This window comes from Leuciscus leuciscus, assembly GCF_965113295.1.
Source record: "Leuciscus leuciscus genome assembly, chromosome: 5".
Classification (NCBI taxonomy): domain Eukaryota; kingdom Metazoa; phylum Chordata; class Actinopteri; order Cypriniformes; family Leuciscidae; genus Leuciscus; species Leuciscus leuciscus.
Genome location: NC_138729.1, coordinates 45,999,853 through 46,027,131, shown reverse-complemented (window position 1 = coordinate 46,027,131; position 27,279 = coordinate 45,999,853). Strand labels below are relative to the sequence as shown.

Sequence of the window (27,279 nt, the reverse complement as noted above, 5' to 3'; positions counted from 1 at the left end):
ATTAGAATACTGTATTTTACTGTACTTTTACTTTCAATCAAATAAATGTTGTCTAGATGAGCATAAGATTCTCAAACATTTGAAGGATTGTGTATTTTGTGTGTTGAATTAGAGAGCATTAAAACCACTGGAACGTAATTTTGTATGATTTGTATTTCATCTTCTCAGATGATGATTTAATAGTATTGTATACTAAACTGTGCAAGGACAGAACATGATACAATAGATATATAAAAAGACCTAGAATTAATTAATACTAGTCCTCAAACACATCCTAATGTGTCATCCAAACACAAAGTTTGGAAATTACACAAATTATGATTAAATAAAGGAATATGAGCCCAGATTATCTTAAAATAGCAAATTCAATGGCAATCTTCCCAGTCCAACTTGCCTCAAGAGCACAGCGTATTAGATGCCAATCTAAGGGCCACTCAGTATGTCATAAGGCACCGCCAAGCCAATGTTATAGCTGTAGCCCGAGGACTCGATGTAGTTGGACCTACAGATGGGCAGAATGTGGTCCTGTGTAGATGAGTCCATTGAGAAGTCGTAGTGACAGATCAGCCCTCTGTATCTAAAGAAGTAATAAAAGTGCAAAATAAACAGATGGAAAAACAATAGCAAAGATAACACAACAGAATGTGATATCTGTGTTTACCTGCGGTGAGCGGTGAGGTCATCGTCTGTGATACAAGCCCCGCGAGGGCTCTTCTCATCAGGGATGTTGGCCGTCACCAGAGTGCTGCTGTTGAACCGAATGTGGCGAACCGGGTGCCTGTTTACAGACAGAACAATTATGTGGCCGCAATGCAGTCCTGCTTTTGAAAACAATGATGATCTTAACCATGCCTGACATAGGAAATAATAGTCAGAAAAATCTTTGGTCACACTTTAGATTAGGGTCCAATTCTCACTATTAACTAACTAATAACTACGACTTTTGCCTCAATAAATTATTTATTGCTTATTAATAGTTAGGAAGGTAGTTTTTAAGTTTAGGTATTATAGGATTAAGGGATGTATAATATGGTCATGCAAAATAAGGCATTAATATGTACTTTATAAGTACTAATAAACAGCCAATATGCATGCTAATAAGCAACTAGTTAATAGTGAGAATTGGAAAAACCTAAACTAAAGTGTTTTTTTTTTTTTATGGAACAGTTTATCGAACAGTTTATTTAAAAATAAGTTTGCATATGTATCATATTTGATACATCAGGCCAATATGGCTCATATATTATGATATAGGACAGGAGAAAATGGAGCTCATACTTAACGAGGCAAAAATATGCAATATTGCTGATACATTTGTGGCCAAAATGTAAAATGAAATTCTCATAGTTTGTAATGTAAATTCTTTATAACAGTACAGCAGAGTGTCTACTTAAATATAATGCATATAAATATCAGTTGTCACTATATCTCCAAATAATTAGCAAGATGATATTTAAATGCTTAGTTTTATGATCAAAACTAGTTTTTATTGTGGCGGGTAAAACGTAATGATGATTGAGAGATGTACAAACAAACATTCCTTTAAGAGCCTGATGTGTCATATTTGATTCTTACATTTTAATGACTTTTCTAAAAAAAAAAAATGAGGTATGGATAATCAGGCAAACTGAAAAAGTTCTGTAAGTGTTTATCTTGAAATATTACTAGCAATAGAAAAGTTATTCTTACGTTTACTTTATACAAATCTGTAAATTCACAGCAAAAAGACACGTGAACCACGACCTGATGGTGGACTTTTCTCTACAATAATACTAAAAGTACTTGCTAAAATCAATCAGATGACCGAAGGCATAGATTGTATACCACAGGTTTTTCTGCAAAGTTGATCATTTATTTTGTGTATCTGTATGGACAATCAGGCTTTATTGGATTAAATGATTCTTATCCATATAAATTATTATTTCCATTTATGCATTTGGCAGAGGCTTTTATCTGAAGCGTTCAAACATTCTCACCTGTTGTGCATTTCCCAGAGTTTGGCTCCTATCCTCATCTCCCACACACTGACCAATCCCTCGCCGCCTCCGCTCACAACCTTCCAATCATCTGCCTGGACGGTGGTCACGCCCATGTGATGGGCATACAAAGAGACGACAGACGAGCCAGTACGCAAGTCAAACACTCTCACTCTGGAAAAGAGAAACAATTGGATGTCATTACAGCTTCAAAAACATTACACTTAAAGTGCAAATGAAGCAGTCAGTCAAGTTTACATTATTCAGTAAACTGATTTCCACTTTAATAAGTGAGAGTAGTCCATGCACAGACCGTATGATAGGGCTGCATGATTAATGGAAATTAAAACTAAATTGCAATAGGGTTCAGTACGATTATAAAAAAGTGCAAATGATGAGATTATATGCGCCACTACATGTGATGTATTACATGGCTCTCTGAAATACTTGATTCTGATCAGTCGGTCGTGACATTCCGAGGTCAGTTGTTCCCTGATAATGGCCGTCATCAATGGCAACGCTGATCGCTCATCCTGGTATTTGAGGGCGGCGCTTCTTTCATGTCTCTCATATCACACCGATTAAATTTCATATTTGATATCAGAAATACAACAACTATTTTGGATTATAATTTTTTTGTTTCACTTTATTTGATGGTCCCTTTTACAAATTCTGTTGACTATAAGTAACGTTGCACCTACATGTCTACTAACTCTCATTAGAGTTTTAGTAGAGTATTAGTAGACTGGTAGGGTTAGAATAAGTTGACATGTAAATGCAAAGTTACACATAGTTAGTAGAATGTCTGCTGGAGGACCATCACAAAAAAAAGTCAACAGATATTAAGCTGATATTAATACTCTGAGAGTTAGTTGACATGTAGTTGCAAAGTTATTTAAAGTCAACAGAATGTTCAAAAGGGACCATGAAAATAAAGTCCTACCTTTTTTTTTTTATTCTAAAAATCGAAATAATATTTTTTTTTTCGTTCTGTCTGATGCATACTGCACACAGATCGCATTTTTGCTGTTAAAAACGTGAGACGCAGGTCAGTGGAACAAAAAACGTGAAGTTGGATTTCTTTTAACGTGAACGCCGCATTTTTAGAATCCCATCACCGTGTCATGCATGAGACGCTGCAAAAGACGAGAGTCCCGAGCGCAACGGTCAAAGACGTCCGTCTAGCGCGTTTACATTGAAAAACCTTGGAAAAGTATAGCGCAGTGGAATGGAAAAACACGTTTTGTGTGAACGGCCACATACGTTACTGTGCAAGTTATGAATGGATCTGATTCTGATTGGCTGACTTCTAGGATACTCTGAGCATTTAGTAACAAGCAAAATATATATTCATAACAGTACATTATATTAAAGGAATAGTTCACTCAAAAATTGTTGTCTAAAAAAATCATTGTGGCGAGCAGGACGAGGCCGAGGGTGCGAGGCCGGTGGCATGATTGATGATGAGCGACACCTGCGCGACGCACGTATCTCTCACAGAGGAGCGGCGACAGTGAAGGATGAGAGAGGCCAGGCCTGGATTTATGTTTCTGTTTTATTATGTGTGGCGGCAGTCGTCCGTGAGGGGCTGCCGTCTTTACTTTTGTTTTTGTATGTGTTTATTTATTTTATTAAAAGTTGTTGAATGTTCGGCGGTTCCCGCCTCCTCCTTCCCACAACCTCTAACTATGTTACAATCATTGACTTACCTTCAAGTTGTTACCTTCAAACTTAAATTAATTTCTTTCTTCTGTTGAACACAAAAGAAGATATTTTGAAGAATGTCAGTAGCCAAACAGTTGATGGGACCCCTTTTTTTTTTTTTTTTATACTATCAAGTCAATTTCCATTAACTGCTGTTTGGTTACCCATATTCATCAAAATATCTTCTTTTGTGTTCAGCAGAAGAAATAAATTCATTCAGGTTTGGAACAACTTGAGGGTCAAGTCAAGTCACATTTATGTATGTATATATATATATATATTAGGGGTGTAACGTTCACAAAATTCACAGTTCGGTTCGATACGATACACTTGTGTCACGTTTTCCATAGGCTACAGCAAAAATAAATAAATTCCAGAGAAATTTCCTTGAATTATTATTTTTTTAAATTATTATTTTATTTAATGAAACTAACATCATAAAGTATGTTTTTTTTTTTGCTTTTTTACTGAGCAATAATGGAGCTATACTTGACTCTTCTTATTAGCCTATAAAACAAAACAGCTCCTTGGACAAAATGAAATACAATATTGTAGTAGTAGGCTAGTTATAAACAAAGGTTTATTTTTGTTCAGATTAACATTTGAGGGCAGCAATTGTATTCATAATGTCAAAATAAAACAGACGTAATGTTACCTGAAAGCATTTTATAGCCCACTATTCCTGCCAAACTTCCATACCTTGCAGTTAGTGATGATACTACAGCAAATCCATTCCACGGTGAATGTTGCTGATCTGTGGACACCGGCCAGTTCATTCATGGCACGATGTTTCTTCCTGGTTTCCACGTCAGCGCTGTTTGATCCGTTAATAACAGAGAAATGTGCATGCTTCTCACTAGATCTCGCAGCGATGTTATTACTTCAGTGGCGAATTCAAAAAGCATTTGAAATTCAAATGCTTTCTTTACTGGTCTGGATCTCTTAGCGCTGTGTGGTGTTGCTTGATCAGGCTCGCGCATAGGGCTCGCGAGTCCCGCTTCACAGGTCAAAACTGATAAACGGTCAACACAAACACAATAAGAGTAGCTCAGTTTCGTTCCTTACATTGCATTTGCCAGATGATGTTGTGGTCGCGCCAGCCTCTATGAGCGCGCTTGCCACCCGCGACGCGCCTTCATTTGAAATAACGAAATTTTGGTCGGCAGAAAAAATGGTCCAACGAACCGTTCGGTACGTAAAGCCTCGTACCGAACGGTTCGATACGAATACGTATCGTTACACCCCTAATATATATAGCCGCTCTGAAGTAAACCGTGATGTCATCGTCCAGCTCAGTTCAGTTCTTGTATAATAGTGTCAATGCAGGCAGATCAATGTTGAATATTAAATTAAATGTTACATTTAATGTCTCCAACTAAGCAAGCCGAGCCGTGAGTAAATAATGACAGAATTTTCATTTTGGGGTGAACTAACCCTTTAAGCTTTGTTGGCCGTTACGTGCTGTGCAATTATTATGACCGCCGCTAGCGTAGCTAGCGAAAGCGGTCATATAGGGATTGTCAAAGTTTTTTTTTTTTTTCGTCACCTTACTGAATTTTTCGTCAACGATACCAGGGACACCGAAGCACCGGGGAACATGAAATTTGGTGGGCATGTAGCCCCACTAGACTTCTAAGGAAAAATTTCGTTTGGTCCCCGGGGGCCACTCCCCCCCCGCGCTGGGCCCCCCCAAACCCAAAAAAATTCAGTTTTTCCTAAATAACTACCTGAACCGTGGCACCGAGGATGAAGAAATTTTTATGGTATGTTGGTCTACTAGACTTTTACGGAAAAATTTCGTTTGGTCCCCGGGGGCCACTCCCCCCCCCGCGCTGGGGCCCCCTTAAATTTTTCGTCAACGATACCAGGGACACCGAAGCACCGGGGAACATGAAATTTGGTGGGCATGTAGCCCCACTAGACTTCTAAGGAAAAATTTCGTTTGGTCCCCGGGGGCCACTCCCCCCCCGCGCTGGGCCCCCCCAAACCCAAAAAAATTCAGTTTTTCCTAAATAACTACCTGAACCGTGGCACCGAGGATGAAGAAATTTTTATGGTATGTTGGTCTACTAGACTTTTACGGAAAAATTTCGTTTGGTCCCCGGGGGCCACTCCCCCCCCCGCGCTGGGGCCCCCTTAAATTTTTCGTCAACAATACCAGGGACACCGAAACACCGGGGAACATGAAATTTGGTGGGCATGTAGCCCCACTAGACTTCTAAGGAAAAATTTCGTTTGGTCCCCGGGGGCCACTCCCCCCCCGCGCTGGGCCCCCCCAAACCCAAAAAAATGCAGTTTTTCCTAAATAACTACCTGAACCGTAGCACCGAGGATGAAGAAATTTTTATGGTATGTTGGTCTACTAGACTTTTACGGAAAAATTTCGTTTGGTCCGCGGGGGCCACTTCCCCCCCCCGCGCTGGGGCCCCCGTAAATTTTTCGTCAACGATACCAGGGACACCGAAACACCGGGGAACATGAAATTTGGTGGGCATGTAGCCCCACTAGACTTCTAAGGAAAAATTTCGTTTGGTCCCCGGGGGCCACTCCCCCCCCGCGCTGGGCCCCCCCAAACCCAAAAAAATGCAGTTTTTCCTAAATAACTACCTGAACCGTGGCACCGAGGATGAAGAAATTTTTGTGGTATGTTGGTCTACTAGACTTTTACGGAAAAATTTCATTTGGTCCCCGGGGGCCACTCCCCCCCCCCCCGCGCTGGGGCCCCCGTAAATTTTTCGTCAACGATACCAGGGACACCGAAGCACCGGGGAACATGAAATTTGGTGGGCATGTAGCCCCACTAGACTTCTACGGAAAAATTTCGTTTGGTCCCCGGGGGCCACTCCCCCCCCCGCGCTGGCCCCTCCCAAACCCAAAAAAATGCAGTTTTTCCTAAATAACTACCTGAACCGTGGCACCGAGGATGAAGAAATTTTTATGGTATGTTGGTCTACTAGACTTTTACGGAAAAATTTCGCTTGGTCCCCGGAGGCCACTTCCCCCCCCGCGCTGGGGCCCCCGTAAATTTTTCATCAACGATACCAGGGACACCGAAACACCGGGGAACATGAAATTTGGTGGGCATGTAGCCCCACTAGACTTCTACGGAAAAATTTCGTTTGGTCCCCGGGGGCCACTCCCCCCCCGCGCTGGGCCCCCCCAAAACCCAAAAAAATCAGTTTTTCCTAAATAACTACCTGAACCGTGGCACCGAGGATGAAGAAATTTTTATGGTATGTTGCTCTTAAGGGCCCACATCAACCTAGCCCATAATCACTCATTTGTGATTTGCGCCCCTCCCATAAAAAATGAAAATGCAATATTATTCTGCTTTAATCGCCCCTATCTTCAGTGGAGATGTTCAGAACTGCACCATATTTCATGTGTATGATTAACTTGACAACCTCTGGGGGTATCCTCTGCTAAGTTTTGTAGAATTTCATCCATGGGGGGGTATAAAATAAATTCATTTATGTGCACATTTAGTGACTGTACACTCATCGGCCTGTAGATGGTGCTGTTGAGCGAAGGGTTGCTGGTTTAGGATGATACTGTCACACACACACATGCAGGAATACAAACAAACGCAAGCATGCACACACACTGACATCCACACGCACAGACACACACCCATACACACACATACAAATCCACATGCACAGACACACACACACAAACACACACGCGCACACATGTACGCACACATACATACACGCACAGACACACACACACACACACAGACACACACATACACAAACACACACACATACACACACACACACACACAGACAGACATGCACATACTATTACTTTTTTTAGGTATATACATAAACACGCAATACAGCCAAATTACTCCACGTCATTTATTTTTGTGGAAAGCCAGTGCAGGCCTGAGCGGCGGTCATATTTTATACCGCGATGCGGTACATCTAGTTTGAATGATTTTTACCACACATTGTCGTATTATTGTAATATTTATATACCGGTAATACAATATAATATATTAACTATTGTAATAACCTATTTTAGAAAAACCCATCCCTAAACTGAAAAGAAAATTAACTATGGTAAGCATTATGTGTCCCACTGTCTCAAAATGGTCGGATCTTGGTCAGAATAAACTGCAAAGTGGACCATACTTTAGTCAAAGTCTGACTAGGCAAGACTAATGTGTTTGAGAAATTGCAATATGACAGCTCTCTCCCTCTAACAGAGCACCACTGTGAGATGACATTAGTAGCTGGTATAAAGAAATTACTTTTACAGGCCCAAAGGAGCTCAATTCCATCTGTCCTCTTTAATGGTACCGAAGGCAGCCAAAGAATGACTCCATGCTGGTGCTTTCCAAAAGATAATCGACAAAATTAAATTTTGCCTGGACCAAAAAAAAAAAAAAACCAAAAAAACACTTGGAGGACAAAAGATATTAGTCACAATGAATCGTTAATGCATAGCCAAGCAGGATTTAATGCTGTGAGTAATTATGTGGATGTGCCTATCTACTGAACTGTTTTAATTTCATCGAAGCATTTATTGTTGTATGAGGCTGTAATATATTTACTGGCAGGTTGCAGTGGCCATAAATCTAAAGCTAAAACAAGATCTAGTTTCACTGAGCTGTCAGCAGACAGGCTTCGTTCAATTAATCAAGAATATTATTCTCAGCCACATACAATGCCACCAACCGTGAGCAAAAAGACAACAGGACACTCACGGCCATGACAAGCATATGTACACACGTAACACACAAGGGCTGCCTCACCATCATTACCATCATCATCATCATCATCATATTTAACTGAACCACATTTATAAGCAGTGAAACAAAAAATTTTTTAAACCTTCAAATAACAAACAGGCATTTTCATGGTTAAAGGGTAACTAAACCCTAAACCAACTTTTTTTAGTTAATGATCTGTAAGAATGGGGCTTTATTAGTGCTGTTCATTGATTCAAGTAGTTTTTTTGACATTTGTGTTTAAAGTGTTTTAATTTTACAAAATATGGTGTAAAAACGTCTGAGTGCTGCCCTCTTCAGGTTGAACAGTGGCTACTGCAGTTGAATTTTCCTATTGGAAGTTGTGGTACCCTCTGACGTCAGAGAGTACCAGTTAACCACGCCCTTGCCTAAAGAGAGATACGTCACAGATACACGCCCCCTCTCCACTGGGCTCTGCCTACTTTTCCAGCATTTTTCAAATATTGCCAGTGGGTGGAGTCAGGCTCTGACCAGGGGTTTAGTTACCCTTTAAAAACAAACACAGTAAATCCAAGTAGAATGTATTGAAAGAGAAAAAATATATGTAGAAAATAAAAGAAAAAAAGTGAAAATGAGAGAGAAAAGGTCACTGATAAAAGATGTTGTGATGCACTTTGTAGCTGGTTAGGTTAGTTCATGGCTTATAATGCTTTAACTAAAAACGTTGAATAAATCCCTATGGGGAAAAAATAGATCTGGAATCAATGCAACTGAAAAAGTGGGTCGACACCATAGACTGTAAAAAAATATGGACATAGTGTCCGTGACGTCCCCCGTAGGTTTCTGAAGAGCATTTATGAAGCCCAAAGTGGGCGGAGCCGACAGTCGCCATCTTGGCAGCGCGTCACTTTCGGATAACCGAATATGGGCAAAGAGGCGGAATTAGCTGAGGTGACGTGACGGCTATTAGACAGCAGACAAACGGCTAATAGTGACAGCAGCGCAATCCACCTGTCATCCATCCAATTATGCAGAACTTTAAGGCTTAATATCATTTAAACTACCGTTCAGAACGAGTTATTAAAAAAAAAATAACTCACAGTTGTCATGAAGGGCAAAATTTGTTATATAGACCAAAACCACTTTTTGTACCAGGCTGTAAACATATTTTGTTCTGCTGTAATGTTGGGCATTTTAACATGGGGGGTCTATGGGATTGACTCTCTTTTGGAGCCCGTCTCTAGTGGCCAGTCGATGAATTGCTGTTTAAGTCCCTTCCGTGTTGGATTCAATGGAGAGATCGGAAGGTTGCCGCTTGGTTGACACTAATGCACTATATGAATTAGCATGTGAATTTTTCATTGTTTCTGTTAAAAAAATAAAAAAAAGCAACAGCCATCATCAATCTGTTCGCAATTTCCATGCGTGGAGCTGAACATACCAATCACTTATGGCTACACTATCTGTGTACACTTCCTGTTCAGATGTCTGTCCAGGCAGATCCAATCAGGCACAACAACACAAACAGAGATTCCTCTCTCTCTCCGCAGCACTGAGGCTGAACAAATTGGAAAGCAGAACTGATGCATTAGGTCCTGGCCTTTGGCCACGCTAATAAAGGGCAGGACCCGAGCCCTCATTTCCTCTGAGCTGTTTGGTGTTTTGCCCGCAGATGAATCAGATGGGGTCAAATCATTACAGCCAAAATGACACTCCAAGGAGTGTTTCGCTTCGTTCATTCATCAAAGACGAACAAAAGGTGAGAGCTTTTGCTTTGTCGGAACCGTGGAAAGACAGACAGAGAAAGACACAAAAAAAGGGATGTTTTAAAAGACACCGCAGCTGGCCAGAGAGACATCATGCCCTCCCTCCTGGCACTCTATATAGTGTCTGAGCGAAGATGCAGTTGGAATTTATTTACAAAGACCTGCCAAGCATCTCCACCTGCCAAAGTAGCGCTCCCGCTGTCACAAGTGTCAATGAAATGGCTCTTTATTCGGCAAAGACTAATTGAGACACAAGCATCAGATGTGGACCGCGTTCGTGGTTCTGTATTGAGTCCGCTGGCCAGATGTACCGCATCTCTCCTCGTCTCCAACATCTCTTTGTCCACTAAATCAATAGCCCTCGGTGATGCACCGCTGACAATAACACCATCCTTTCAAACCGAGAGCTTTCATTATTCCCATTCCCACTTCTATAAGTGCCTGAGCTTTTCAGATGCTTTTCCGTAAAATGATTTTCAAGGTAAGCCAAAAATAGTTGAGAGCAAGACAGAGTGCTTGTCATGCTTTGAAAGGACCACAGCTGTGGGGGGAAAAAAGTTTTTCCACTTTGGAAATAATTAGGAGTGTTTTATTCTAAGTGCTTTAATCTTGTATATATAATGCAAATCTATTAAACTATCCAAATCTGCTGTATGTGGCCAGTAGACAATGAACCAATGCATACAAAAAATAAAAAAACTTCTGTTCCCAGAGCTGTGGCCTAGTGGTTAGCGCACATGTTCCAGATACATTGAGCTTTGGTGCACATGTGGGAGATTCGAAGCCTGATTTCTTTTGACCCCTTAAATATACTCTCTAGATGAGTCTAAATTTGACTTTTAATTAGCCTTTTAATTAGCCTTTTAATTGGAATTTCCAATTACCTTCTCGGAAAAGTGAATAGAATGTGAATAAATTGGTATAGAACGTTAAAAGAAATTGCATGCATGCAAACATGGCAGCGCCCAGGTAGATTAATCTTTATCAAAAATGTCTAAAGTGTCAATAAAAATTCAGCATATTCTTATTATTACAATGTCAAAATATGTTTTTTTGGGGTGAAACATTAGATTTTTTAGAATCAAAAGAAAATTATTTGTGTTAGTACAATATGCAATGGTACGAAACTTGGCGACTTTTGTCATTTGTCAAGTATTACACGATTTTGGTCTGCATTTCCACTCTGTTTTAACTGCAAACAATATTTTTAAACAATACCTTATATCCAATAGATCTGGCTATTTTGGAAAAAATAATACTTTGTTGTTGTTTTTTAATAAATAAATACATGTATTAGTTTGTTAGCTTTTTGTTTATAGACCCAATATCACTTTGAAATCCCCAACTGTAAAAGCAACAAAATCCCATTATTTTTACTGTAATGGGAAGAAAAAAAACACTACCGTTCAAAAGTTTGGGTTCAGTACGTTTCATAATTGTATTCAGCAAGGATGCATTAAATTGTTCAATTGACAGTAGTAAAGAAATGTATAATGCTACAAACAAATTTCTATTTCAAATAAATTCTGTTCTTTTCAATGTTCAATGAATATCATATATAAAATGTATTATGTTTTCCACAAAAATGTTGTATAAGCGGTTTTAAGAAAAACTGTTTTCAACATTACTAACAATAAGAAATGTTTCTTGAGCACGAAAATCAGCATATCAGAATGATAGGATCATGTGACAATGAAGATGGAATAAATTACATTTTAAAATATATTAAAATAGAAAACAGTCATTTTTAATTGTAATAATATTTCACAATATTACTGTTTTTCCCATGCATTTGATCAAATAGAAGCAGCCTTGGTGAGCAAAAGAGAACAACCCCAAACTTTTAAACAGTAGTGTGTATAATAAAAACATTTCTACTTTATAGTGAATGTGTTGTACTGAATGTAAGTTATTGATAAAAAAAAAAAAAAAATCTATAAAAGTTGAACACAAAAGAAGATATTTTGAAGAATTTTGGTAACCAGAAAGTTGACGGAACTTCCGAATCCATATTATTTTATTTTTTCCCTACAATAGAAGTCAATGGCTACCGTCAACTGTTTGATTACCAACATTCTTCAAAATATCTTCTTTTGAGTTCAAGAGAAGAAACTCATACAGGTTTGGAACAACTTGAGGGGGAGTAAATGATGACAAAATTTAAATTTTTGGGTGAACGATCCCTTTAATGCTCATAAAAATAGGCATCATTGTAATTATGCAAAACATGCTCTTAAAAGGATTTATGAGATTCACCTAGAGTGAGAGAGTTGGGAATGAGATGAACACACATCAAACCTCTCTCACATGAACACAAGGCTCAATGTGTCAACAGGCTTCATTATATACAGCCATTCAAAATGTTCCCCCTAACCCTAAAAAAATTAAACTAGTTGCATTAGAAAAATGCAATACAACCTAAAAAAAAACACTGAATTCACACCAGCTGCAGGTGTAAATGAGAAATGCTACTATTCTGTCGGAACTCATCAAACTCTCAGCGTTTAAGAAACTCAAGCCACAGGAGGCTTTAATTTGCCAGACAGAAGACAGAAACGCATGTGTGTGTTTGTGTGTGTGTGTGTGTGTGTGTGTGTGTGTGTGTGTGTGTGTGTGTGTGTGTGTGTGTGTGTGTGTGTGTGTGTGTGTGTGTGTGTGTGTGTGTGTGTGTGTGTGTGTGTGTGTGTGTGTGTGAATGTAACAGTGATAGATGAGGTACACATGTTTGCGAGTGTGTCGTACCGCCTGTCTTTGTTCCCACACACCAGCAGGTGAGGAGGGCTGTCTCTCAGGTTGACGCAGGTGAAGTCTCCCGCCGAGTTCCCCACGGTCAGCTCACACTGGCTGGTCTCCAGGCTGTACACCTGAATCTGAGGAGAGAGGACGATTGCTCCTGGTGAGATGGAAGATAGATTGTAAAACTGGCAGGATTGTGCAGTAACACCTGCTAAGGTTCAAATGTCAGGCCCACAGCTTGCATCCACAGATGCCAGATAACACATTTCTGAAGTCTTGCATGCCTTTCTGAACTTCTAACACACTTTTAACACTTCAGGTAAACAATCAGTATAAACCAACAGAACCTGTTTAACTGGCATTTTAGCTTTTTTAAGATTCTCACTTATGCAGATGCTTCTATCTAAAGAGAATTGATGTCCCACTGAATTGAACAGTACACTATACCGTTCAGAATTTTGGTATCACTAAGCAATTTTTTTATAAGAAAATAATACATTTATTTAACAAATGAAATAAATGCTGTTCATTTTAACTTTCTACTCTTTAAAAAAATATATATATATCAGTTTCAATATAATAATATTAATAATGAACAATAATATTAAGTGGCACAATGGTTTTCAACATTTATAATAATAATAATAAATGTTTCTTGAGCAGAAAATCATCATATCATGATCAGAATGATTTCTGAAGGATCATGTGACACTGAAGACTGGAGGAATGATGCTGAAAATTCAGCTTTGATCACAGGAATAAATTACATTTAAAAATAGATTCAAATAGAAAATAGATTTTATTATTATTATTGTTATAAACGGCAATATTACTGTGTTTTTGATCAAATAAATGCAGTCTTATTTAGTGAGCATAAGAGGTTTCTTTCAAAAGCATTAAAAGGTCTTACCAACCCCAAACTTGTAAGCATTAGTGTACTTCTACTTTAGCCAAAGGTGTCATTTAAAGTGAGTCATTTATTTCTTGCTGTGACCAAAACAGAAAATCATTGTGCAATTGAAAGCAAATATAATTGGTTTACATTTAGTTTTGCCTTGAAAATGCACAAATACATTTTTACAGATATTCATGAGCTAAGCGTCTGTCATTTTGTGATGTTATAATAAGCTGTCTTTAAACATGCAATGTGACCAACCACACGTTTATGGGTGCATAAATAGAAATAAGATTAAAAGCATTAAAAGCAAAGAGTAAATAGGTTAGTGCAAATGCAATCAGGTATCAATATGCAATTCTCACAATAGTGCATTGATACTTTAAAGCATACTTTCATGTATGTGTGCATTTATATATTTCCTACAGGAAGCAGGTCTTTTAAACTTCAAACTCTGACACTCACTTCTGGTGAAGACCACAGAGAAACAAAAAAAAGTGTTCAATGATCGATAATGAACCATTGTACCGTGAGTCTCCTGCAGGTGCTTTAAAACATCTGAAGCTTTCGACTAATCCGCTCACATTAAACTGTCTCTGAGGTAATTCAATCCTAAAAAAGAGACTGGTTAACTGATTGCATCAGCTGCCATTTAAACAGTGAGCAAAGGAGAGACGACGGCACGGGCCAAATTGGACGCAAACTTTGAGGCAACAGATAGAGACGTTAAACAAAAGAGGGAGAAGAGAAGAACTGCATGATGTCAGATTTGAGCTCATGCCAGCTGTTTAGTGCCTTCAGTTTGGGCCAGACACACTTAATTGCGAGCCACCGTGCTGCCAGCCAAAATCCTTGAGAGGACCCAAAAATTACAGCCAATAGGAGGAGTTTGTCATCAAGACACGAGCAAAGCTTCCAATGTGTAAAGCTACAATATGTAAAGACTTGAGGATGAAAGCTGATTAGAATGAATCCGCGATGAGTGCATATGTCACAGGCGGGAAGACAGACTACTGGGATTATGTCGGGGATTTATTCATCATTACAGGATTCAGGAGGTTATGGAGACGTTTACACAAGTAAACAATGATTTAGCTGCTGCGTTGGGGTCGAGTACATTTCACCAACAGCATTTTCATAAACACATCACTTTACATGCATCAAAATTAAATTTTGCCATGTGAAAATACACAATTTTCAATTTATTAAAAATATGCACTACTGTTCAAAAGTTTGGGGTCAGGTTGTAATAAATAAATTCATAATTTTATTCAGGACGTAGTGAAGGTATTTTTAAAGTTACCAAAACTTTGTTTTTCATGTAAATGCCGGTTCTTTCTATTCATCACAGAATCCTGAAAAAATGTATCACGGTTTCCACAAAAACATTACGCAGCACAACTGTTTTCAACATTGATAATATTAAGAAATGTTAGAATAATTTCTGAAGGATCATGTGACTGAAGACTTGAGTGGTGATGCTGAAAATTCAGCTTTGCCACCACAGTAATACATTTTTAAATATATTAAAAGACAAAATTATTATTTTAAATTGTAATAATATTTCACAATATTACTGTTTTACTGTATTATTGATCAAATAAATAAATCCTTGGTGAGCAGAAGATACTTCTATCTAAAACAATACAAATCTTACAGACTTATAAAATCTTATAGGAATGTATTAAAGTAAAGAATACATTTGGTATTTAAAATGTTCAGAATATGAATATGTATACATACAGAATATGTTTTTGTATTGTGACTGTTCAAGTTTTGGTCACACTTTAGATTAGGGTCCAATTCTCACTATTAACTAACAATTAACTACAACTTTTGCATACAACTCATAATTACTGCGTATTAATAGTTAGTAAGGTAGTTGTTAAGTTTAGGTATTATAGGATTAAAGGGATAGTTCACCCAAAAATGAAAATTAGCCCATGATTTACTCACCCTCAAGTCATCCCAGGTGTAGAAGACATTCTTCTTTCAGACGAATACAATCGGAGTTATATAAAAAAATGTCCTGACTCTTCCAAGCTTTATAATGGCAGTGATCAGCTGTATATTTTTTGAAGTCCATAAAAGTGCATCTATCCATGATAAAAGTGCTCCACACTGCTCTGGGGGGTTAATAAAGGCCTTCTGAAGTGAATCGATGCATTCGTGTAAGAAAAATATACCCATTTAAAACTTTATCGACTAAAATAACTAGCTTCCGACAGACGGCCTACACAAGTCGACTTACGCCAAAAGAGTAACACTTGACGATGTATGATGGAGGATGGAGGAGTCGCGTAAGCTTTGACGCCTCTCGGGGTTCAAACAAACAGGGCTGGGCAACAAACTCAAGCTCCTCCCACATTTCTCTTTAAAAATTCTCATTTTAGACTTCTGATTTGTAATTTGTTTTGCTCTATCCTCTGCGCTTCTGCGTTCGTCATTACATTGTGCATCAAGTTCAAGTGTTACTCTTTCGCCGTAAATCGATGTGTACGGCCGGATAGATGCACTTTTATGGACTTCAAAACTTAAAAGGCCATTCACTGCCATTATAAAGCTTGGAAGAGCCAGGACATTTTTTTAAACTCCGATTGTATTCGTCTGAAAGAAGAATGTAATATACTGTACACCTAGGATGGCTTGAGGGTGAGCAAATCATGGACTAATTTTCATTTTTGGGTGAACTAACCCTTTAAGGGATGTAGAATAAGGCACTAATATGTGCTTTATAAAAACTAATAAACAGGCAATATCCTAGTAATATGCATGATAATAAGCAACAAGTTAATAGTGAGAATTGGACCCTTAACTAAAACGTTGCCGAAGTTTCTTTTTAAATATAAAAAATAAGCTCAATCTTATGAAATGTTATAAGATTTTATTATAACAACAAAGTTGACATATATATTTGTTGTTATATCCACTGAAAATTTCACTTTCTTGTCTTTTTGTGATCAATAACTTAGCGGTTGGTAATTGTTTGTTTATAAAAACGTAAAAAAAAAAAATATATATATATATATATATATAAAGTAAATAATAAAAATCAAAAATAATTTTGAAGTGCTTCAATACCTACAATGAAGCAAATATAGCACTTTGTTTACTGGATGAAAGAGATATAAAATCAAATAAAAATTATTAAAATCAAATACAAATAAAATTGATTGGTTATTATAATCCTTGGATGTTTTCTGAAAGTTTGGTAGTAATTTGAAATGTTTCTAGGTAGACAATAAAACTGTTAAATACATCTAAAAAATAATCATCAAATCATTTACATTTGTAATGCGTCCCCTGATATTTGGTATAATTATACATTTTCTATCTCTTTTATCCTCCAGAAATTCGATCAGAGTGGAGATGTTAATCAGATTCATACTGATCTCACGAGACACTGCATGTCTCTGATTTTCAGCACCTGGAGGTGCAACAGTGTGCCACATTTTCACCAGCCTATCTGGCTGTTAAACATGAAAGTGGCGCCTCAGGGTTTGCCAGCATGATCTGCGTGTGTGTGTGTGTGTGTGTGTGTGTGTGTGTGTGTGTGTGTGTGTGTGTGTCTGGGTCAGTGCTTCAAACACACACATACACAACAGATGCCCAGAGCTTCCAGTCTTCCAGCTTAAAAACAAAGATGATTACAACAGAAAGCTAAAATAACACACTTGACTAGCACATACACTAAATATAGCAGCTAGAGAAAAGCAAACCAATACAGATTGAAACATGTAAAAGTGTCTACTCTAGACATCTTGGTAAAAAATGCTAAGATCCCAATCTCATCCTAATCATTACATGTAATCATAGACGTGCAGTGGTAATAATAGTAATTCAAAAGTCCAAATAGTCCTCAAGAAATAAACACCAAAACATGATGTATGACTCACTCTGTTACTCCATTTGCCTCCTTTGTTTTTGACAAGTTTTAATGAGGCATATATCTTCTCATTTAATAACACACAAACACCTTGGATTCACCAGCGTCAGTTCTGGCACGTCTGACTTCCCTCTCTCGCAGTTTGAAAATCCTGTCAACATGCAACACGGCTGACAGACATGACATTACACACGGATGCGAAAGGTGCTAATCATGAATAGAATGGAAACTTGTAGAGTATTCACAGAGGAGTGACACAACATGAAACAAATGAGTATGATTCCTGCAAAATGTGCTAGTGCCAGATAAAGTCCTGAGATTCTAGACCGTCTAAAGAAAGATGCTTCAAAATAAAGGGAGGGAAAAATTTCCACATCTTAGTAGAATGATGGTAAATGTCTGTGGGAAAACAACACATTAGCCTTGTTAGAGAACATATAATCCTTAACGTACACAAAAATGTTTTTTGTGCTCAAAGGTCTCTTGTGCTCACAAAGACTGCATTTATTTGATCAAAAATACAGTAATATTGTAAAATATTATTACAATTTAAAATAACTGTTTTCTATTGGAAAATCATTTACTCCAGTCTTCAGTGTCACATGATTCATAACTTTTTCCTATATTCTTATAACACATTTTCTTTACGTTATACATCACAATCAAGCATTGCACTGCCTGAGTACTGGGCGTATAAGTATGCGACAAATAAAGACTTTGATTCCACCACTCTGAAAAACTAAAGGTGGAAAAAATGTTTCACATTGCTTTAACTCATCAAAATAAGTTTTTTTTTTTTATAAGTTATACAAGATTCAACTAATTTAAAGCTACACTGTGTAATTTTTTTTGTTGATTCTTAGCAAAAAACACTTAGTTCTTTCAAAAATAAATGTGCTCATTAATGTATATTTACTTCTTTCAAGTAATAAAGTATTCTCGTAAGTTTATAATCTGCCATTGAAAGTACATACGGGTGAGGGGTTCGAATGCCGGTCGCCATGTTGCCCCTCCATCTTGAAACTACATTAGCCAAAGAGGGACATACCTGTAAATTCAAGCTTCGCCTTTCGAGCTTTACACTCCGTGACACAGAGACGAATGCGAGGGGGAGATTACTCGCGACTGCCGGCAGATTTGAAAGATTGCTGAAGATGGAGGATCACACCTATTCTCGAGGACATGTAGCAGAGTCGCCAAGGAAGCGAAAGAGAGAATTAAAACGTCAACGCGACAGGCAAATCAGCAAGACCAAAGTCAATACTGGAGTAACTTTTCCCAGATGGAAAGAGCTCATGTGGAGCAAAGATTTTAAAACGGACGCCGAGGTTGCCTGCTTTCTACTCGGCAGGTAATCCAGCCTATTTGTGTAAATTCGAAGTTTGATAGTTGCTTGTCTAACCATAGCATGGTTGTGCATAACGCCAGAACGACCTCTAGTATAAGCTGCGTTACTTTTCCTCACGTCAATGGTGAAAAAGTATTGTTTACCTTGTAACATAAATCTGTGCTGCGACGGATCACAGGTGATAGTTTTAAAGGCGCAATTGGACGAAGTCGAACTGGAAGCCATGTTAATCTTGGAATAATACGGCCACCGTAGGAGTTAAAACGCCCTCTAAATTGAAAGGAACAGAAACTAATATTCACTGGGTAGTCATATACAATTTCACCACTAGATGGGGGAAAATATCACACAGTGTAGCTTTAAGTCGGTTTAACGTAATTTAAGTTGAAATTACTTAAACATCCAAGGTGATTATACTTGCAATTTTTTTTACTTTTTTTTTTACAGTGCACACTTCTTTGTTAGGGGATGCAAAAATTTGTTTGTCAAAAATTAGTACAAGATGTGCGACAGGAAATATTCTTGTAACACCTTCCATTAAAGAGTGAAACAAGACAGTCCACTAGAGGCTGACTTTGACAAACTGTCCTGTCGTTCAAACTCTCGGCTCACTCTAAATGGCCGCCCCGGTGCCCGCTTGGTTAATGAGAGTGTTTAAATGGGGGTGATGTCAGTGGAGAAAGAGAGCCAAAGCATTGTGTGATACAACAGGACACCATCTGCATCCATCTATCAAGCACTCATCTGATTACTGTCAACATGTACGCCTTTCGCTTCACTGAAAAACTACCAGTTTCCCCTGAGAAAACCCATCCCTCCCCCCCGAGCACTGATCTCCCCCCTAGACATGAATGCTGTCTATTTAAACGGTTGCATTAATACACTGGGGACTTGCAGGGGGGGCTATTGTGATTTGGAGAGGTTTATTTTAAGGTCTATTTTCACATGATGTTTGGGCTTTTAATCAGGAGAGTACGAGTACAAGACTGCACGGGCTCAAACTCAAAGCTCTGGAGAAACTTTGCACCAGGGTTATTATTATCGTTTACTGAAACAATAAAAACTATGTTCATTACTGTAAATAAAACATTAACTGAAATAAAATAAACTGTATAAAGATAGGCTTATTTCTAGCCATTTATCTGTATTACTATTCTAGCTAGTTGCCAAGCCAACATTTCTCATTTTTGTTTAGTTTAAGTTGAAGAAATACAATAAAGTAAACAAACTAAAACTTAATAAAAACGATATACTTTTTTTCTAAACACAACAAAATTATTAAAACTAACTTATATTCAAATTAAAAGAGAAAATATTAAAATAAAATCTAATTAAAAAATATTACAGGTGCACTATATAACTTTTTTGTTAAAAATTAATCAAATTCATAAGTCAATACACCATCAATCCTTTTTCCAAAACGTATTTTTGTCTTACCCTGATTCACTATGGTAACGGTAAGCCTATTATAAGTGTTTATATTTTTGATGAACGGAATGCTTTACATGCGAAATTGCGTACTTGCGTCACTCGTCCATGTGCATCTCGTCATATATCCGTAAATGGAGAAAAGTTGCTCCGGCTACTTTGATGCATGTTGGGTGGCACAGGTTAGTTGTCACAACGTCCAAGAAAGGTTGACATGAAGCGCTAAATCTCCAACCTCCGGGGACGCAGAGGATCTAACGTCTGCTAGCACAAAAAACGAACAGAGCTCGTAATAAAACAAGAATCAACATTGGCTTGGCTTTTCAGAGATGGCGAGAATTGAGGGATTTTAAATGTAAAAGTGTCGCAGAGATGACTTTTTATTACTCAACATTTTACTTTAACATCCATGGAACAAAAGGTTCTTTAGATGTTTTAAATAATAGTTATTTTAAGTTTCTTTGGGGAACAAAAAGGGTTCTTCTATGGCATCGCTGTGAAAATCCCCTTTGGAACCTTTATTTATAAGAGTGATTAGTGATACTAAAATAACACTGCTTTGCACCACATACGGCACGCTAGAGTTAGAAACAAACTAGGGACTCTTGGGAGAAGCATTGGGACCCAATTTTGTGTTAATTAAAGTAACTGGTCTATTCCTAAGATAATAACATGAGCACAGAGCAACTTTTTATTCTTTACAACTTTGGGAATACGGTCACAATGCACTGCACTAGTGGGCTCAAATTATGTAAACAACAGGGATTGGCCACATGAGATCACCAGACCGCACTTGTTGACATCATGTGGTGGTGTGACTTAGCGGTCAAAGCATGTAAGCCAAAAAAAAAAAACTGTATATATTTTATATAAAACTAACAACACAAAAAATAATCTAATTAAATGTTGTTTTAGTAAGAGATTACTCTGGTAAGAGACTGCTTAAAAGAATCAAATCTCGAAGACCTAATGTCTCCTCTGATGCATAAATTAACCAATCAGAATGGATATGCAAATAAAAGGCAGCTTAAAATGGGAAATGGAGAAAGAAATGAAATTTGCCTCCATCTGTAAAACTAACCAATCATTTATCAGAAGTGGCCTCTCAAACCTGTATATGGCACAGGAAGATTTGCCCCATTAGTTTCCTACATTGACAATAAGATATCCAACGGAAAAAATGTATAGTGGGACTTGATTAAATTTTTTATAAATTGATTTGATTATGAAAAGAGGCATTGCATAACAGATTGGTATTGAAAAATAAGAATGCTTGGTGAGGTCAGGCAACAAAAGAAGGTCGTTGTGTCGGAGCCGATAGCCTCACGGGCAGTGCTCTGACATATAGCGCGATTACGCATCGGCGACACAAGTTTGAGTCCCGATCCCGCCCCCCTCTCTATCTCCCACTTTGCTTTCTGTCAACTCTATACTTATCGTATTGCAATAAAGGCAAAAACAATGTGTTATGGCAAATTAATGTGTTAAACAAGATAAATAGAGTATGCTTAATTTCACAATAAGTGTGCAATTAATCGCGATTAATTACACAACAAAAGTGATTAATCCGATGAAAAAAAAAATATCGATTGATAGCACTATATATATATATATATATATATATATTTACACTCTACCATAAAGGTTGGGGTCGAATAGATTTTTTTATGTTTCTGAAAGATGTTTCGGTAACAGTTTACAATAAGGTTTCATTTGTTAACATTAGTTAATGTATTAACTAACATAAACTAACAGGAGCAAAACATTTGTTACTGTATTCATTAATCTTTGTTAACATTAGTCTAATTATTTGTTCAGGTTAGTTCACAGGGCATTAACTAATGTTAACAAATACAACTTGTGATTTTAATAATGTATTAGTAAATGTTGAAATTAACATTAACCAAGGTTAAATTAAACATTAAATTAAACATTAAATTAAATTAACTGAAGAATAAATGCTGTAGAAGTGCAGTTCATTATTAGTTAACGTTAACTAATGAAACCTTATTGAAAAGTGTTACCGAAGCTTCTTATGCGCACTATAGCTGTATTTATTTGAACAAAAATAGCCAAAAAAGTACAAATTACAACGTAATTTATTCCTGTGACGTAAAGTTGTATTTTCAGAATCATTACTCCAGTCTTCAGTGTCACATGGTTCTTCAGAAATCATTCTAATGTGTCGATTTACTGCTCAAGAAGCATTTCTTATAATTATCAATGTTGAAAACAGTTCTATTTTTTGTATTTAAAAAAAAAAAATCAGGATTCTGGACACAGATACCTTGTTGCCTCCGTCATTCATGCCCCATCCGCAGCTCTTGATCCCCAGGACGGCTCTGCAGGATGACACGTCCACACAGGTCACTGGATGGTCGTACACAAAGTGAAGAACTTTTGGCTCCTGTTCTTCCTTCCATCTGGAATCCAGCAAGTAAACGCTCTCCCCTGCCCATGCTGTGACCAAAGGGAAGTCCCGTCTCCCTGGCACCACCAATACCCCATCTACCTGAAAAACACAGTTTCTCTGATGAACACATGACTGGTTAGTGCTTATTCACTATTCTGTGTGAGTTGTGGATGCATCAAACAACTTAATTCTATGGAATGCCTTGCTGGTGCCAAAATCACCCACATGCATGACTCATTTCATCAACTGTTACTATGGTTGGCATCTGCTCTGCACGTCTCAGATTAGACTTACAGGCTTTGGTAACTGAACGAGACATCGTGATTTCCAGTAGCCCTTCTCATCTGGTGCGTCCACCCGCACTTCTGGTCCTGATGCGGAGGCCAAAGCAGGACTGTCAGGACTTAGATCCAGTGCATGAACCCTACGGAGGTGCTGGTACCGGTGAATGGGCTCAAGACCGGTTTCAGTGCTCCACACATCTACACACCCTAAACATACACAACAAAATGTATCATCAGAATTACAATTTCAGTTAAAAGTCTTGTTAAAGTTAGTTCATGCATTAACCATTATTAACTAACAGTGAGCAATACATTTGTTGCAGTATTAATCTTTATTTACATATAAAATAAATTCAGACTACTGAAAATAAAACATACAAAATACACTTTTAAGTGTTTATTTATTGCACTGTATCTATTTGTGTCTATTATCTATTACTTCTCAGACATTTCCACTTCAACAGTACTTACATACACCAAATCTTCCTATTCACATTCTAAAGGTTTTTACAGAACGGTCTGTTTCGCCTAGTTGTATACAACATTTTCTTCCTAAAAAACATGGTGATTTATGGAGTCGTCACATTATTTATATAGTGCTTTATACCATCCAGATTGTCTCAAAGCAGCTTTACAGTGATAAACAGGAAAATAATAATTTATTGATTTAATTCTGCTGTAAAGCAGCTCTAAAAAAGACAATAGTGTCATTATTCAGCTGAAGTCAGTTCAGTGTTGATTCAGTTCAGTTAAATGACTGCGTAAATTACGAAATGAGTACAATTAGCAGTGATAATCAATCAAGGGAGCAATAAAATGGAGATATCCACAATCCCCCTCTGTATAAATCTAATATGTCAAAAAAATGAAACAAGAATTAGAATCTGTTCAACGTGTGAAAATTTCTGTTGTGGAAATGTATACAAATTAGTGCATATTTATTTTATATCATGCCGAATTAGCATATGCAATTACAAACATAACATTTTAGAACACAAAAAACTTTAGCAATACTTAACGTAATCATGGGGAACTGGCGATGTATGGTGATATATATTTTAATTACATTTGTTTCATTATTCACTTGGCGTGTCTTAAAAATACTAACATTAACTAAGATTATGAAATGCTTTAGAAGTATTTTTTCATTGCTAGTTCTTGTTAACTAATGTAGTTTACTAATAGTAACAAAGAAGTGTAAGATGTGTAATCGATTATATATTTTTTTTTTTAAGGAAATGTCTTATCCTGTCAGCAAAAAGAAAGGTAAAAATCTCTTACCATTCTCATAAGCAGCTGTGGCTACAGTCTTATTGACACGTACGTGACTAACATAAGGAGCAGGGGTTTCATCTCTGATGGAATGTGTGGGGTGCAGGTATGATTTGTCCCAGTGAAGCGTGTCCCACAGACGGACATCACCAGAGGTGTAACTAGAAGGGATGCACACAATGATTATAGGATGATTTGGATAACTGAAAACATACAGCTTATTAATTAAATGCGCCTTAGTAATACACACCCAGCGATAACAAGACCAGCACAGGAACTGACGTCACACAACACCTTTCCTAACTCGTACTGCAGGTGACGAATGGATCCAACACGATTCTGTTCATTTAAAAAGTGTAAAACATATTTTTAAGACAATAATATATATATATATATATATATATATATATACATACACAGTATACATATATACAATGCTATGCATAAGTTTAGACACCCATGCTAAAGTTGACTAAAAAGAGGAATAAAAAAACATCTTTTGGAAATTGAACTTAATGCCTTAATTAAAAAAATTAGGAAAAATTCAACCTTTAAGGACACCAATTTTCTTTGTGAATGAATAATGTATCGTAAATAAATAAATGTTCTTCCTTAAAATACAGGGTGCATAAGTCTGGACACCCCTATGTTAAATGCCCATAGAGGCAGGCAGATTTTTATTTTTAAAGGCCAGTTACTTCATGGATCCAGGATACTATGCATCCTGATAAAGTTCCCTTGGCCTTTGGAATTAAAATAGCCCCACATCATCACGCACCCTTCACCATACCTGGCATGGTTTTATTTCAGTTAGCCTAATAGCTGGTTTGATTTGCATTGAGAGATGATCTTATGGAAAGTACTCCATGCCAATCTCTAGGTATGGTGAAGGCTATGTGATAATGTGGGGCTATTTTAATTCCAAAGGCCAAGGGAACTTTATCAGGATGCATAGTATCCTGGATCCATGAAGTAACTGGCCTTTAAAAATAAAAATCTGCCTGCCTCTATGGGAATTTAACATAGGGGTGTCCAGACTTATGCACCCTGTATTTTAAGGAAGAACATTTATTTATTTACGATACATTATTCATTCACAAAGAAATTTGGTGTCCTTAAAGGTTGGATTTTTCCTAATTTTTTTAATTAAGGCATTAAGTTCAATTTCCAAAAGATGATTTTTTATTCCTCTTTTTAGTCAACTTTAGCATGGGTGTCTAAACTTATGGATAGCACTGTATATATATATATATATATATTAAAATCTATAATTATAGTTATAAATTCATTATGTAAAATGTATTCTGGGACCGTAATGGCATGGTGCTGACCTTCCAGTTTGACTTCACCCCGTTCTCTGTGTTGCGGCAGTCTCTGAGCGTGCTCTTCCAGCAGGGGGAGTCAGAGATACTTGCCCCATTGTGAAAACCTTCATCCAGACACAATCTACACCACAGGACCTCATCCTCAGCCAGCACCTTCCAGGATTTACTCACCTGACACAAAAGCAAAGAAGAGAATATTAACCACTTTACTTCTATAAAATAAATGTCACAAGACATCCATAAAGTATTTGGATGGCAATTACAGCAAATGTGTTGCTTTGTGGCAATGAGAAACCAAATATTCTCTGAATATAATATCATTTTCCAGTATTTTTCCAAACGTGATTACGTAATGTGTGAAGTCGTGGACATGCAAGATGAGCATTCGTGGTTAAAAAGTATATACATTTTGATTTCTTTTTACAAAATGACAGATTGTTTTCGCTAGATAAGACCCTTATTCCTCGACTGGGATCGTGTAGTCTTTTGAAGCTGCATTGAAACTGCAATTTGGACCTTATCTATCTATCTATCTATCTATCTATCTATCTATCTATCTAATCCTTTAAAGGGATAGTTCACCCAAAAACGAAAATGGTAACCAGACAGTTGACGGCACCCACATCCTGCACTTCCATAGTATGTATTTCCTACTATGGAGTCTGGTTACCAACATACTTTAAAATATCTTATTTTGTGTTCAGCAGAAGAAAGAAATTCTTACAGGTTTGGAACAACCTGAGGGTGAACTATTTTGGGGTGAACTATCCCTCTAAGGTTGTGTGGCTGCTATTCCTATGTCAGTGGAAATCATGTATAATAGAATAGAATAGAATGGACATTTATGCACTGATTTATATTTACCTGAGCACATCGTCCTAGATCAGTTCTGCCCAGGAAGTGGAAAATCTTTAGCGCTAGCTCATAGGGCAACTCCACGTCAAAGAATGGGATGTCATTCACTTCATTCTAAAGTAAACACATAATTTCCGGGTTTATTATTAAGACAAGCACAGTTAATATCATGAACAGCTACAAAACAGGAGCGTTACCAGGTCCTGAAGGAACTGCTCAAGCAGTTTCTGGCGCTTGTTTTCTTTTTGGGGGGGCGCGTGCGTGTTGAGCCCGTCGCCGCCGGGAGCGCGTTTCCTGCGCGTTCTCTCTTGCTCGATTCTGTCTAGCAGTGGACTACTTCTCCCGTCTAACAAACCCTCGGCGATCGACACATACTCCGGCTGCTCTTTTGATGCGGGCTGAGTTTGCTGGGACGCATTGCTCTGCTTCTCCCAAAAGCTAGTGCTTTGGTGAACAGATGAACTGTCTTCACTGAGATGCCCAAAATATCCCTCTTTGTCTGTGTTTTTCTCTAACTCCTGCCTCCAGCGCTCTCGAAAGGCCAAAAGCTCATCCTCTTCCATCCCCATTTAATTAAGTTGTTTTTTCATTCATATTTATAAATGTAATTCACACAAGTTTTGTTGAATACCGTTGTTGCCATCAAAACAAACAGCGATCCGACCGCGAAATGCCCTCGGCTGGAACATCAT

At 37.6% G+C, this 27,279-nt stretch overlaps 1 protein-coding gene across 1 annotated transcript; it reads right to left on the bottom strand.

Annotated features, from left to right (window-relative positions):
• Nucleotides 1-138: 138 nt before the first annotated feature.
• On the bottom strand, nucleotides 139-27,279 carry fbxw8 (F-box and WD repeat domain containing 8). The gene is made up of 11 exons (XM_082170826.1): nucleotides 26,785-27,279; nucleotides 26,597-26,701; nucleotides 25,739-25,903; nucleotides 24,658-24,746; nucleotides 24,417-24,568; nucleotides 23,146-23,342; nucleotides 22,726-22,950; nucleotides 12,888-13,015; nucleotides 1,977-2,150; nucleotides 662-778; nucleotides 139-577 (listed from the first exon to the last, which is right to left on the bottom strand). The coding sequence occupies exons 1-11, from the start codon at nucleotides 27,154-27,156 to the stop codon at nucleotides 424-426; spliced, it is 1,878 nt and encodes a 625-aa protein (XP_082026952.1). The 5' UTR covers nucleotides 27,157-27,279; the 3' UTR covers nucleotides 139-423.

Coding starts and splice junctions, on each gene's coding strand:
- fbxw8 (XM_082170826.1), bottom strand. CDS start 27,156: ATGGGGATGGAAGAGGATGAGCTTTTGGCCTTTCGAGAGCGCTGGAGG. Junction 25,904..26,596: donor ATCTAGGACGATGTGCTCAG/GTAAATATAAAT, acceptor CTTTTGTGTCAG/GTGAGTAAATCCTGGAAGGT. Junction 24,747..25,738: donor GGGTGAAGTCAAACTGGAAG/GTCAGCACCATG, acceptor TTAAATGAACAG/AATCGTGTTGGATCCATTCG.